At 47.2% G+C, this 12,811-nt stretch overlaps 1 protein-coding gene across 6 annotated transcripts in view; it reads right to left on the minus strand.

The window, feature by feature from the left end:
* Positions 1 to 6,086, minus strand: part of Mark2 (microtubule affinity regulating kinase 2) — a 97,373-nt gene extending 91,287 nt beyond the window's left edge. For all 6 annotated transcript variants that reach the window (XM_045151396.1, XM_045151395.1, XM_045151394.1 and 3 more), the window contains exon 1: positions 5,863 to 6,086. In XM_045151396.1, the coding sequence (XP_045007331.1) occupies positions 5,863 to 5,916 (54 nt within the window). In that variant the 5' untranslated portion in view covers positions 5,917 to 6,086. The remainder of the gene's footprint in view (positions 1 to 5,862) is intronic.
* Positions 6,087 to 12,811: the final 6,725 nt, after the last annotated feature.

The following is a 12,811-nucleotide window of genomic DNA, read 5'->3' on the forward strand; positions in this document are numbered from 1 at the left end:
CAATCCATTATGGGATTCAAAGTGCTTCTGGGGGGAGTCCATTTAGCAGAGACACTATCTTAGGGCCAAAGGTGGCGCTCAACCCCCACCCCACTTGTCGATAATGTGCCACAAAGTCTGAAGCTTGGCTGCACTCTAAGCATAAAATATTCATTCAGTCGACATAATACATATGTAGGAACATCACAGAAGCTCCTGGGAGAAGAGAAATGGCAGCCAGGTGGCTAAGTGCTCAATGGAAAAGAGTTCATGAAGACCTGGGTTAGTCCTGGTCAAATGCCCACTGAGAATTGGGTTGTTCTGTCCAAAGGGGAAACAGTCTAGCCAGAAAGTTCTGACTTTTAAAGATATTTCATCATATAAACCTCTCAGGGAAATAAGTCCTCCATTTCTTTCCACCTTGTGGACATCAACTCTGCCTAAGACATTTATGCTGAAAAAACTTGCAGGCCAATCTTTGCCACTGTCTGGAAGATTCAGCTATCCCTGTGCAAACTTGATTTCAATCTGAAGCAGGCCAACTCTCAATGACTGACTTGTATCCATCTGTTCAGCTATTTCCCCAAGGCCACAAAATGGAAGCATTATTGTAATTCACTAGTCACTTTTTAAATTTTTAAAATATTTATTTACTTATTTATGTTGAGAGAGGCAGATATAGAAAGAATGGGCACACCAGAGCCTCTAGCCACTGCAAACGAACTCCAGATGCACAAGCTACCTTGTGCATCTGGCTTACATGAGTACTGGGAATCAAACCTGGGTCCTTACACTTCACAGGCAAGCACCTTAACCACTAAGCCATCTCCCCAGCCCCCCCAATTTTATTTATTTATTTATTTATTTATTTATAGACAGAGGGAAAGAAGGAAGGAGGGAGAGAAAGTGAGTATGAGCACACCAGGGTATCCTGTGACTGCAAACGAACTTCAGAAGTATGTGCCACTCTTAGCACATCTGGTTTATATGGGTACTGGGAAATCAAATCCAGGCCGTCAAACTTTGCAATCAATCACCTTTAACCACTGAGCCATCTCTCCAGCCCCTTCACGAGTTACTTTTATCAGGTCAAAGACATAGGGCATGGTCTTAGAGCTGATGCTCTAACAACCGTCATTCAAAATCTCTAGGACCCAGGAGGGAAGACTGTGGGGTCAACATTCACCTACAGCCCTACTCAGAAGGCAGCAGCCTGGCCAAGGAGCCCTGTTCACATACACACCAAAGTCAAACGAGAAAAAATGAGTTATTCAGTGCAGTGCTGACCAGAAAGGACACTAGGGTCTGACAAATAAATGTGCACATGAAGTGCTTCAGTTCTTCCACCACTCCTCCTTTATCCTCTTCCCATACTGAAGACTGAACTCTAGAGCTAGACAAATGCTCTACCGCTGAGCTACATCCCCAGCTCTTTCTTTTAAACTTTTTTTTTTTTTGAGGTAGGGTCTCACTCTAGCTCAGGCTGACCTGGAACTCACTATGTAGTCTCAGGGTGGCCTCAAATTCACGATGATCCTCCTACCTCTGCCTCCCAAGTGCTGGGATTAAAGAAGTGTGCCACCACACCTGGGTTCTTCCTTTTTAAAAAAAAAAAAAAAATTTAAGTTTACTTTAATTATTAGGGGGGGGGGATATGAATGAATGGGAGTGCCAGGACCTCTAGCCACTGCAAACAAACTCCAGACCCATGTGCATCTGGCTCATATGGGACCTGGAGGAATGAACCTGTGTCCTTAGGCTTCACAGGCAAGCGCCTTAACTGCTAAGCCATCTCTCCAACCCTCCCTTAACTTTTCATTTTGAGACACAGTCTCAATAGGCTGCCCAGGCTGGCTCTGAACTCATTCTAGGGTTGTGAAGATGTTAAGGTGTTTTCTTGAACTCACTCTATAGTTTAGGTAGGCCTTGAACTTCGTAAGCCCTATGCCTCAGCCTACAGAGTACCTGGGATTCCAAACCCATATCACAGGCCTGGCCATCAGAATCCATCTGTCTGTACAGTATCCGGTAACTTAGATTTGCCCTCTTCATCAATCCTCAAACTCCACTTCAGGACTGAGAGAATAGACACCGTCTCTCACTCCCTACAAGAGTTAGGACAGTACTGTCACTTGGTGGGTACCAAAAGATCCCTGTTTTCTCTCAGAAGCCCTCTCATTCTGGGTCCTGAAGGTGGGGCAGGTTGAAGCCACAAGGCCCTACCCCCAGGAATTACCAAAAGCCTTAGCCTGGGACAGGTGAACTCTGAAAGTTGGACCCTTTTCCACACTTGCCTATGCTGTGGTGCTACTGGCTAAAAGACAAAGTCATCTCATCTGGCTGATTGCTTTCAACGCTGCCAAGCATCCAGGCCAGCAGAGCCATTTGGAAAAGAAGCTCACAGAAAGCTCAGCTCAGATTTAAAACTACCAGCCCCAGGTCAGAATCGTGCAAAAGAAAGCAGAATTGGTTCTGAAAAACGATGTCTAGAATCAGGTGTCACAGAAATCATCCTAAAGACAGAGCATCACTCTCTTCAATCTCCTACTACTTCCACTGTTAGAAGCAAAGTTGACAGCAAACAGGCAATCCAGCAACAGAAGGTTTATTTTTATGCTTCAACATTTTCTCTGTGTGTTTCTCAGATGTGATCAAAAAGCTCTTGGAAACAGCTTCTGATCAGCCACAGTTTTTAAAGAAAAGGGAGAAAGGGCACAAGAAGGGATTGGAAACAACCACTGGAGTTTGCTTACCTATTTTCTGGTGAAACTAGTTTAAATGATTTAAATCTAAATAAGGTGAGAGTGGAAAGAGAACCAAATCTTTTGCTTTTTAAATATTTTGTGTTCATTTTTTTTTTATTTATTTGAGAGCAACAGGCACAGAGAGAAAGACAGAGGGTGGGGAGGGAGGGAATTACCATGGGATATATTTTATAATCATGGAAAATGTTAATAAAAATTAAAAAAAATAAAAATAAAATAAAATAAAAGACAGATAGAGGGAGAGAGAGAGAATGGGCGCGCCAGGGCTTCTAGCCTCTGCAAACTAACTCCAGACGCGTGCGACCCCTTGTGCATCTGGCTAAAGTGGGACCTGGGGAACTGAGCCTCGAACCGGGATCCATAGGCTTCACAGGTGAGCGCTTAACCGCTAAGCCATCTCTCCAGCCCTGCTTTTTATTTCCTAACATTAAGGCTACTGCAATGATTGAGCTTCCACACACTTGGGTTAGAACTACAGTGAGATGTCCAGAAGGGTACCTCCCTCCACTTGGTGGCAGAGCTATTCTAAACGAAGCTTGACACCCTGGCCTTGGGATCAGAGGAGCTGCTGCTTGTCTTTTTTTCCCTTTTGCTTTCTGGGATACAGGGCTGGGCTGGGGATGTAGCTCAGAACAGAGCACTTGCCTAGCATGCACAAGGCTCTGAATCCAATACTCAGTACCACAAAAACAAGCAAACAGACAAAACCAGACACCTGCCTGTAATAGGGGCATCCAGCTTTTCCAAAAGTCCAAGTTTTTACTAGGATAAGGCTTAACAGAAAGTCAATAGCATGGCAACTCTGAGAACTAGAGAGAGTCATGAATTGGCTCAGAATAACCTAAGTTCATAAGAGTAACAGGATGAGTAATTCATGATTTGGAACACGATGACAAAGTATGTCACCACTGCTCTGGACAAAGGTATCACAGCAGCTTACATTCCAAAATGGTTCCGGATTAATCAGTGGACATGCTCCTGCATCCCCACTACATGCTCCAACAGTATGCAAAGCATGTAAGGAAGACAGGAAATCTGAACACATCACAAAAAAGAAAAAAAGAAAAAGACCATGGCACTAATGCATTTACATTTAGTAAACAGCACAAAGAAACCACACTGAGGCAGTCTGCTACTTTCTCTGGTGAACACAATGCCCCCTAAGCCATTCTAACAGAACTGGCACTCCAACCACTCCCCAAATGCCTAAGGGTGCCAGTCAGTCACTTGGCCTCCTCCTAGCAGCTCATAATCAACAGTCTGGGAAAGTTCTCCAGTTAGGCAAGGTCTACCTACTAAAATAAAGGTTGTGAGAGGAATGAGGATGAAAGGAGCAACCTCAAGAGGGCCTAGGGAAAGTGGTTTTCAGGAGAGAACCAGCTGGTGAGCGAGGAACTCTGCAACAACAGACCAAGCTCCTCAGTTTCATGCAAGACCAGCTGCCAGACCCAGTGATGAGACAAACAGACCCTCCTTCGCAATCCCGGCTTCATCCCAGAAGCAAACAATCTGTAAATCATAAGGGTCAATTAGGACAGCAGGAAACTTTGTCCAGATACCTCTAGAATTCTAGCAGCCCAGGTGACAGAGAGCAAGGGGATAGATAATAAAGCAGAAAAGCATAGTCAATAAAAGGAGGGAAGAAGGGATTCTCAGAGAAGGAAGTTAGCATATGAGAGACTACAACAGCAGCTCTATCCTACCTAGCTACAAAGGAAACAGAACAAGAGGGAATCCTAAAGAATGTAATATGGAAAAAGAATGCAAAAAAGCAAGGGACTCTGCAGGGCAGGCAGCAAAGGACACTTGGCAATGGTGAAAAAAGGGGAGGGATGGAAAGTGGACGCTGTGGCTCAGAGGTAAGATAACATAGAAACGCAAAAGCTTGGATGACAAACATAGCAGTGATTGCCAGGATAAAGGGAGAATGTGTAGGGTTATGAGGCTGACTTGTAGCATGTAAATTGGGGTGAGGGGAGGGCACTTCCTGGGAATTACAAAACTAGCCAGTAGGAAGGAAGAGACAGAGGTGTGGAGAAGAGGGGATAAATACACTGTGAAGAGGGCAGGAGACTCCTGTGGACGTGAAAGGCAGCACTGATTAAATTAAGAGGCATAGTAAAGAAGATGGAGCGAGGTGGAGGAACAGGAAGTAGCAAGCAAGGAGGAAGATACTACGAGAAGTGACACACGGGATTGAAGAGACATCCTAGTTTGTGTTGCAGGGTAAGAAGGCAGAAAGGCGGAGATGCAAAAAGGCCTGAGAAGAACTCAGCAACAGGTTATGTTAACGCAGCAGGGCAGAAACACTATGTTTTTTCCCACGATGGGGGAAGAGCCCACGGAGAAGGCTGGGGAAACATTCACAAAGAGAATACAGGAGGACTAGGGACTTCAGAGCCAAACTTTGCCCAGAGAGAGAAGAACAAGGAACCAAAGAATCTGAAGGGAGTGGTGACTGGAACACCAGAGACAACCTGTGGGAAAACTACATGCGCATGACAGCTGTATGGGAAACACGGAAGCGACACCTGCCAGCGCCAGGAGCCTGGGAAAGTGATGAGCAAAGAGTAGGCGAACGATTTGGAAAGGTGACGAGGGTGGAGCTGGTGGGCTGCAAGCAACAGGGAGAGCCCAATTTGGAACCCGAAGAAGCAGGGATGGAAAAAGCTGGGGAAGTTAAAGGGAATAGGGATCCAGAACACACTCCTGGGCAAGGACCCTGCGGGCGATGACTGGAAGAACCGGTGCGGGCGGAGGGGGAGCAAGGCTACAGAGATGCAGGAAGAGGTGGACAATAATCTACGACAAATCGCGGGGTGTTATTCGAGGAGCAGGAAGGTGGCTGCTTTAAGCGTGGGTGGAAGAAGACCAGAAAGGCCCCTGAGATAGAAAAGGGAAGAGAAGGGGAAGCTGGGGAGGTTAACACGGAAGAGCGCTCACACTTAGGACAAGGTGGGTCCCAGGTCAAGAATCTGAAAGGGGATGTGCCGGGAGCCAGATGACAGGGCAGCTGGGGCTTGCGGGCTGGCAGCAGGAGCACGAGAGCACAGACAGGAGGTTCTGCAAGGTGCAGGGGCCCAGCCAGAAAATTTGGGGAGCCCTTGGGGCTCCTTACCTGCTCCGTGTCCCTCTCGTTCAGCGTGGGTAGGGGGGTCCGAGCGCTGGACATGGCGCCGGTGTCTCAGGGGAAGGAACCGAAAAGCTTGGAGGAAGGGAGGGAAGGAAAGGCTCGGAGTCCAGCCGGGCGGGGCTTCTCACAGCAGGAGCACCCGCTGCATGGGCCCCTGCCGGGGGTGCGGGGAGGCCGGGCAGCCGCTCACGCCAGCCCGGGGATGCGCCGCTCGGGCTAGGCCGCGCCGGCTCCGAGCGGCTCCGGACCGCACCCCCCCGACCCCCGGCTGGGCTGTGCCGCCTTTCGGCCGGGCGGCGCCGCTCCGCCTACTCTCTGCCGCCGCAGCCGGCCGCCTGCCTCGCTCCTCCCCTGCCCTCAGCCGCACAGCTCCGCGCCCGGCACACAGGCAGCCGCCGCCGGACCTGCTGCTCCCAACATGGCCGCCACCACCGCCAGCCCTCGGCTCTTTCCGCCGGCAGTAGCCGGAAACATCCGAAACAGCTAGGAACGGGAGGGGGGCGCGCCTTCTCCTCTCGGCCACGAACTATGGGTGAATTCCGGAAACAGCCGAAGAAGTCTCCCTGGGATCGCGCACACCTCCTCGTTCGGAAGACCAAGCTTCGGTTCTGTTTACGGAAATCCACGAAGTAACTCTGGACACGCCGGAGCCACCCAGCAGCCACGCCCACCGACCTTTCTCCGCCCACTTCAAACTGGCTTTCGGCAGTTTCCGGAAACACCCGAAGAAGCTCCGCGCGTGCAGAGCCGGCCACGCCCCCGGGCCTTCGCTCGGCCAAGGGCTACCGTAGGCCATTTCCGGCAACACCCGAGACTGGCCGAGGTTAGAGTCCCACTCTTCGTTACTTTCCGTCAGTTTTCATGTATTTTCAAAACTTGAACAGCAATCGTGGGTTTCCAGGACGTATTATTTAACTACAGAGAAAACAAAGTACTGGGACTGAGTAGATGGTTCAGCGGTTAAAGGCACTTGCTTGCAAAGTCTGATGGCCCGGGATTCGATTCCTCACTATTTAGGTAAACCCAGATCACAAAGTGGCATATGTATCTTGGAGTTCCTTTACAGTTGCAAGAGGCTCTGGTGCGCCCATTCTCTGTCGCTTTCTTTCTGCTGGCAAATAAATAAAAGTTCTTTTTTTAAAAAAATCTTTGTTACTGGGTGTGGTGGCACACGCCTTTAATCCCAGCACTCAGGAGGCAGAAGTAGGAGGATTGCCAAGAATTCAGGTAAGCCTGAGCTAGTAGAGCAAGACCCTACCTCAAAAAAAGGAAAAAGAAAGGGCTGGAGAGATGATGGCTTAGGGGTTAAGGCGTTTGCCTGCAAGGCCAAAGGATCCCTGTTCGGCTCTCCAGGACCCACGTAAACCAGATGCACAAGGGGGCCCATGCAGCTGGAGTTCTTTTGCAGCTGCTAGAGGCCCTGGCATGCCCATTCTGTCTGTCTCTCCTCTGTCGCTGTTTACAAATTTAAAACAAAAAAATCTCAGAATGACACAAAGAATGGGCCAGACCCCTGGAAATACTCCCATCTTTCTTTCTTTTTAATTTTTTAATTTTTTTCTTTTCTTTTTCTTTTTTAATTTTTATTAACATTTTCCATGATTATAAAATATATCCCATGGTAATTCCCTCCCTCCCCACCCCCACACTTTCCCATTTGAAATTCCATTCTCTCATCTTTCTTTTTGTTTGTTTGTTTATTTCGAGGTAGGGTCTTGCTGTAGCCCAGGCTGATCTGGAATTTACTCTGTAGTCTCAGGCTGGCCTTGAACTCACAGCAGTCCTACCTCTGCCTCCAGAGTGCTGGGATTAAAGGCATGTGCCACCACACCCTGTAAAGTACTCCTTTTCTTTCCTTCTCTGGGTCTTAGTTTCCCTATTTGTAGGGAGTTTACTGGATTTATAAATTATGAGATCTTTCTCAGCATTGAAGAGACCATGTTTCTTTCTTTGTTTTATTTTTCGAGGTAGGGTCTTGTTCTAGCCCAAGCTGACCTGAAATTCACTTTGTAATCCTCCTACCTTTCTTTTTTTAAAAAAAAATAATAATAATTTTATTGCCGGCCGTGGTGGCACACATTTAATCCCAGCACTTGGGAAGCAGAGGTGGGAGGATCATCATAAATTCAAGGCCACCCTGAGACTACATAGTGAATATCAGGTTAGCCTGGACTAGAATGAAACCCTACCTCAAAAAAATAAAAAGTATACACACACACACACACACACACATGTGTACATATATATATATATATACACACACACACATGCATAATATATATATATATATATATATATAATTTTTTTATTTATTAGAGAGAGCAGCAGATAGAATGGGCACACCAAGGCCTCCAGCCAGTGCAAACAAACTCTAGACACATGTGCCACTTTGTGCATCTGGCTTATGTGGGTCCTGAGGAATTGAACTGAGTTCCTTTGGCTTTGTGGGCAAATGTTTTTTTTTTTTTTAATTAATTAATTAATTTATTTATTTGAGAGTGACAGACACAGAGAGAAAGACAGATAGAGGAAGAGAGAGAATGGGCGCGCCAGGGCTTCCAGCCTCTGCAAACGAACTCCAGACGCGTGCGCCCCCTTGTGCATCTGGCTAACGTGGGTCCTGGGGAACCGAGCCTCGAACCGGGGTCCTTAGGCTTCACAGGCAAGCGCTTAACCGCTAAGCCATCTCTCCAGCCCTGTTTTCTTGTATTTTGAGGTAGAGTCACACATAGATCCTCCTACTTCTGCCTCCCAAGTGCTGGGATTTAAGGTGTGCGCCACCACGCCCAACAGACTTTGGGTACTAGGGAATCAAACCCAGATCGACAGGCTTTGCAGGCAAGCAATTTAACCACTGAACCATCTCTCTAGCACCCCTTTATTTGGTTTTTCGAGGTAGGGTCTCTCTCTAGCCCAGGCTTGCCTGGAATTTACTATATAATCTCAGGCTGGTCTCAAAGTCATAGTGATCCTCCTACCTCTGCTTCCTAAATTGCTGGTATTAAAGGCATGAACCACCACGCAAGGCCAGCCCCCCCCCTTTTTTTCCCCCCGAGGTAGTGTCTCACTCTCTAGCCCAGGCTGACCTGGAATTCACTATGTAGTCTCAGGGTGGCCTTGAACTCACAGCAATTCTCCTACCTCTGCCTCCTGAGTGCTGGGATTAAAGGTGTGCACCACCACACTTGACCCAGCCCTTTTCTAAAGCACTTTGAGGGTAGGAGGCAGATGCCCTACAGGAACTAAAGACTTGGTCCCCCAAGGTACAGAAACTGAGAGACCCTTAGGATTATGAGGGAAAATGGTGATTAAAAAAATCTCTGATTTGGGGCTGGAGAGATGGCTTAGCGGTTAAGCGCTTGCCTGTGAAGCCTAAGGACCCCGGTTCGAGGCTCGGTTCCCCAGGTCCCACGTTAGCCAGATGCACAAGGGGGCGCACGCGTCTGGAGTTCGTTTGCAGAGGCTGGAAGCCCTGGCGCGCCCATTCTCTCTCTCCCTCTATCTGTCTTTCTCTCTGTGTCTGTCGCTCTCAAATAAATAAATAAATTAAAAAAAAAATCTCTGATTTGCCGGGCGTGGTGGCGCACACCTTTAATCCCAGCACTTGGGAGGCAGAGGTAGGAGAATCGCCATGAGTTCAAGGCCACCCTGAGACTAGAGTTAATTCCAGGTCAGCCTGGACCAAAGTGAGAACCTACCTCGAAAAACCAAAAAAAAAAAAAAAAAAAAAAATCTCTGATTTTAGCCAAGCATGGTGGTGCACACCTTTGAACCCAGCACTCTGGAGGCAGAGGTAGGAGGATCACTGTGAGTTCAAGGTCACCCTGAGACTACATATTGAATTCCAGGTCAACCTGGGCTAGAGTGAGACCCTACCACAAAAAACAAAACAACAACAACAAAATAAAACTGATTTCCAGCCAGGTGTGGTGGCATAGGCCTTTAATCTCAGTACTCTGGAGGCAGAGGTAGGAGAGTCTCTGTGTTTGAGGCCAGCCTTGGACTACAGAATGAGTTCCAGGTCAGAGGAATTCCAGATCAGAGGGGTGGGAAGAAACCCTACTTCAGAAATAAATAAATAAGTAAATAAAAAGATGTGCTTAGTAGTTAAGGTGTTTGCCTGCAAAGGACCCAGGTTCAATTCCCCAGGACCCACATAAACTAGATGCACAACGTAGTGCTATGTCTGGAGTTCCTTTGCAGTGGCTGGATGCCCTGGCGTGTCCATTCTCTCTTTTTCTCTCCAGGAAGTACTTCCTAAGGGAAACAGATCCACCTACAGTGTTAGTAAATCACTGGGACTCTAGGATGTCTCCTCCTGTCCTACCGGAGCTCCATGTTGGCACCCACCCAAGGGGAAGAAGTTGGCAAGGACACATTCTTATAAAGTTTGTGAAAAAAGCAATGAGGAGAGAGTACCTTTCACTCCCCACCCCTAATTCAAGGATGAGAATTATCTGCCCTCTGGTGGCCAAATGGAGTCACCGCATTGCTAATTCGTTTTCTGTATGTCACCTCTAAGGGCCAAGGCCCAGTGAATAGGGAGGAGAAAAGGAAATGACTGGAGGTAAAAGAAGGAGCATCCAGGGGTCTTTCCTGACATTTGCGTTCATCTAAATGGGCTAATCCTCTGGACCACACTCAGGCCTTGACCCCATTTTCACCCTTACCCTCTGCCCCTCAGCCTCCATAGAAGCCCCTCCTTCCCAACCCTCCCTTACTGTCTCTCTCAGAAGGTTGCCCAACCAGTCTCCCTGCTTGGACTACCTCTGACCCAGCTAGCTATCAGACATTCCAGAATAATCTTTTTCTAGTCTGGTTCCAAGGACATCTCTCCTCTACTATAACACTGTCACCAGCTTCCCAAGTAGGCTTCAGGCAGAGCTGCCTCAATGGGCTAGTGACCTGTGCAATCACACTCAAGAAATCATGTATAAGGCCAGGTGTGGTGGCACACATCTTTAATCCCAGTGCTTGGGAGGCAGAGGTAGGAGGATCACCATGAGTTTGAGGCTACCCTAAGACTACAGAGTGAATTCCAGGTCAGCCTGGGCTATAGGGAGATCCTATCTCAAAAAAAAAAAAATCATATACTAGAAGGGCCTTGGGCTTGGTTTCATGCAAAGCTGTCACTGTCTTGGAAAAAAAAATCAATAAGGCCTTCATTTTCATTTTGTACTATGCCCCACAAATTATGTAGCTGATCCTGGTTATGGGAGAAACCTTTAACCTCCATCTGAAGCTTTTACTCAATCTAGCCTCAAATTACCTTGCTAATACTACTGCAACTAAGTATGGCTGGTGGACATGTCTGCCTTGCTCCTGACTGGCCATGGAATACTCCCAGCTCTGCATCTTTGTTCAGGCTGCTGGCACTTCCTCCTGCCTCAGTAGCTGCTGACCTTGCAAGATCCAGTTCACTCCAGGTGTGGTGGCACATGCTTTTAATCCCAGCACTGAAGAGACAGAGGTCACTGTAAATTCGAGGCCAGCCTGGGACTACAGAATGAGTGCCAGGTCAGTAGGGGCTAGATTGAGACCCTTCCTTGAAATAATAATAACAACAACAAAATTCAAACAAGATCCATTTCAGATGTCTCCTACTGAACTCTCTGAATTGACTTATTCTCACCAAAGATCACTGTGGCTACTATCTACTCTAAATCTGCAAATGCATACAATCTTGTATGTGCAGTATGGACACACATATGTGTTCATGTAGCACCCCATGTGCTCACCTGTGGTGGCTGGAGCAAACTTACTTCAGGTGTCTAGATCCACTGCTCTTCTACCTGTTCTTATTTGAGCCAGTCTCTTATTGACCCCAGAGTCTGTCACTTTTTTTGGTTTGTTTGTTTGTTTTAGTTTTTCAAGGTAGAGTCTTGCTCTAGCCCACGCTGACCTGGAATTCACTATGTAGTCTCAGGGTGGCCTTGAACTCTCAGCAATCCTCCTCCCTCTGCCTCTCAAGTGCTGAGATTAAAGGCATGTGTCACCATGCTTAGTCCTTTTTTTTTTTTTTTTTTTTTTTTTTAGCTCTGATGAGATTCAGGTTTCTCTGCTCCTCTATGGAACTGGGATTACAGACATACATGGCCATGCCCAACTGCTAATGTGGGACTACGCTTGTACAGGAAGTGCTCTTAACTATTGAGTCATCTCTCCAGCCCACAACAAATGTTCAATGGGCCAGATGTGGTGGCCTTTAATCCCAACACCCAGGAGGCAGAGGTAGGAGGATTGCTGTGAGTTTGAGGCCAGCCTGGGACTACAAAGGGAGATCCAGGTTAGCCTTTGAGTGAGACCCTAGCTTGAAAAAAAGAAAAAGAGAGAGAAAGTAAGAAAGAAAAAAGAAAGAAAGGCCACTGAGAAATCCTGCTGGAACTGAGCTCATAACCTCCTCCATGTAGACCAGCTGACAGAAAGCTAGAAGAAGCCATACTACATGTAGTTCAATGGGAGAAAGAGATACCAGCAGTGAAGATACTCAACACTGGACACTGCAAGCCTTATAATTGGCCAGCCAGCCCAAATGAGCCAACAAGTGCAATAGTGGCAGGTTTATCATGGTGGAAACAAACTTCCCTCCAATTGGACTAGAGGCCTTCCATGGGGGGAAACACATCCCTGATACTGAAAACTTAAAACAGGGGTAGTCATGAGCCCTAGGTGTGTAACATCTGCTGATATCTGGATAAATGTATATACTATGCTTATCAAACTGCCCAGTAAGCACTTCTCTTAATATTTATACCCTTATATTAACACTACTCTCACTTTGGGTGGAGAATCTTCTCTTTTCAGATGGCAGTGACCTTGGGATGAAGAAGGTATCATAGTGCTGGAAAAAAGTGACTGGAGTACTGAATAACATCTCGATCACACCTTCCAAGGCTCAGGTTCTAATGTGGAAGAGGTGGCGGAAAGAATATAA

The sequence above is a fragment of the Jaculus jaculus genome, chromosome 1 (genome assembly GCF_020740685.1).
Source record: "Jaculus jaculus isolate mJacJac1 chromosome 1, mJacJac1.mat.Y.cur, whole genome shotgun sequence".
Taxonomy (NCBI): domain Eukaryota; kingdom Metazoa; phylum Chordata; class Mammalia; order Rodentia; family Dipodidae; genus Jaculus; species Jaculus jaculus.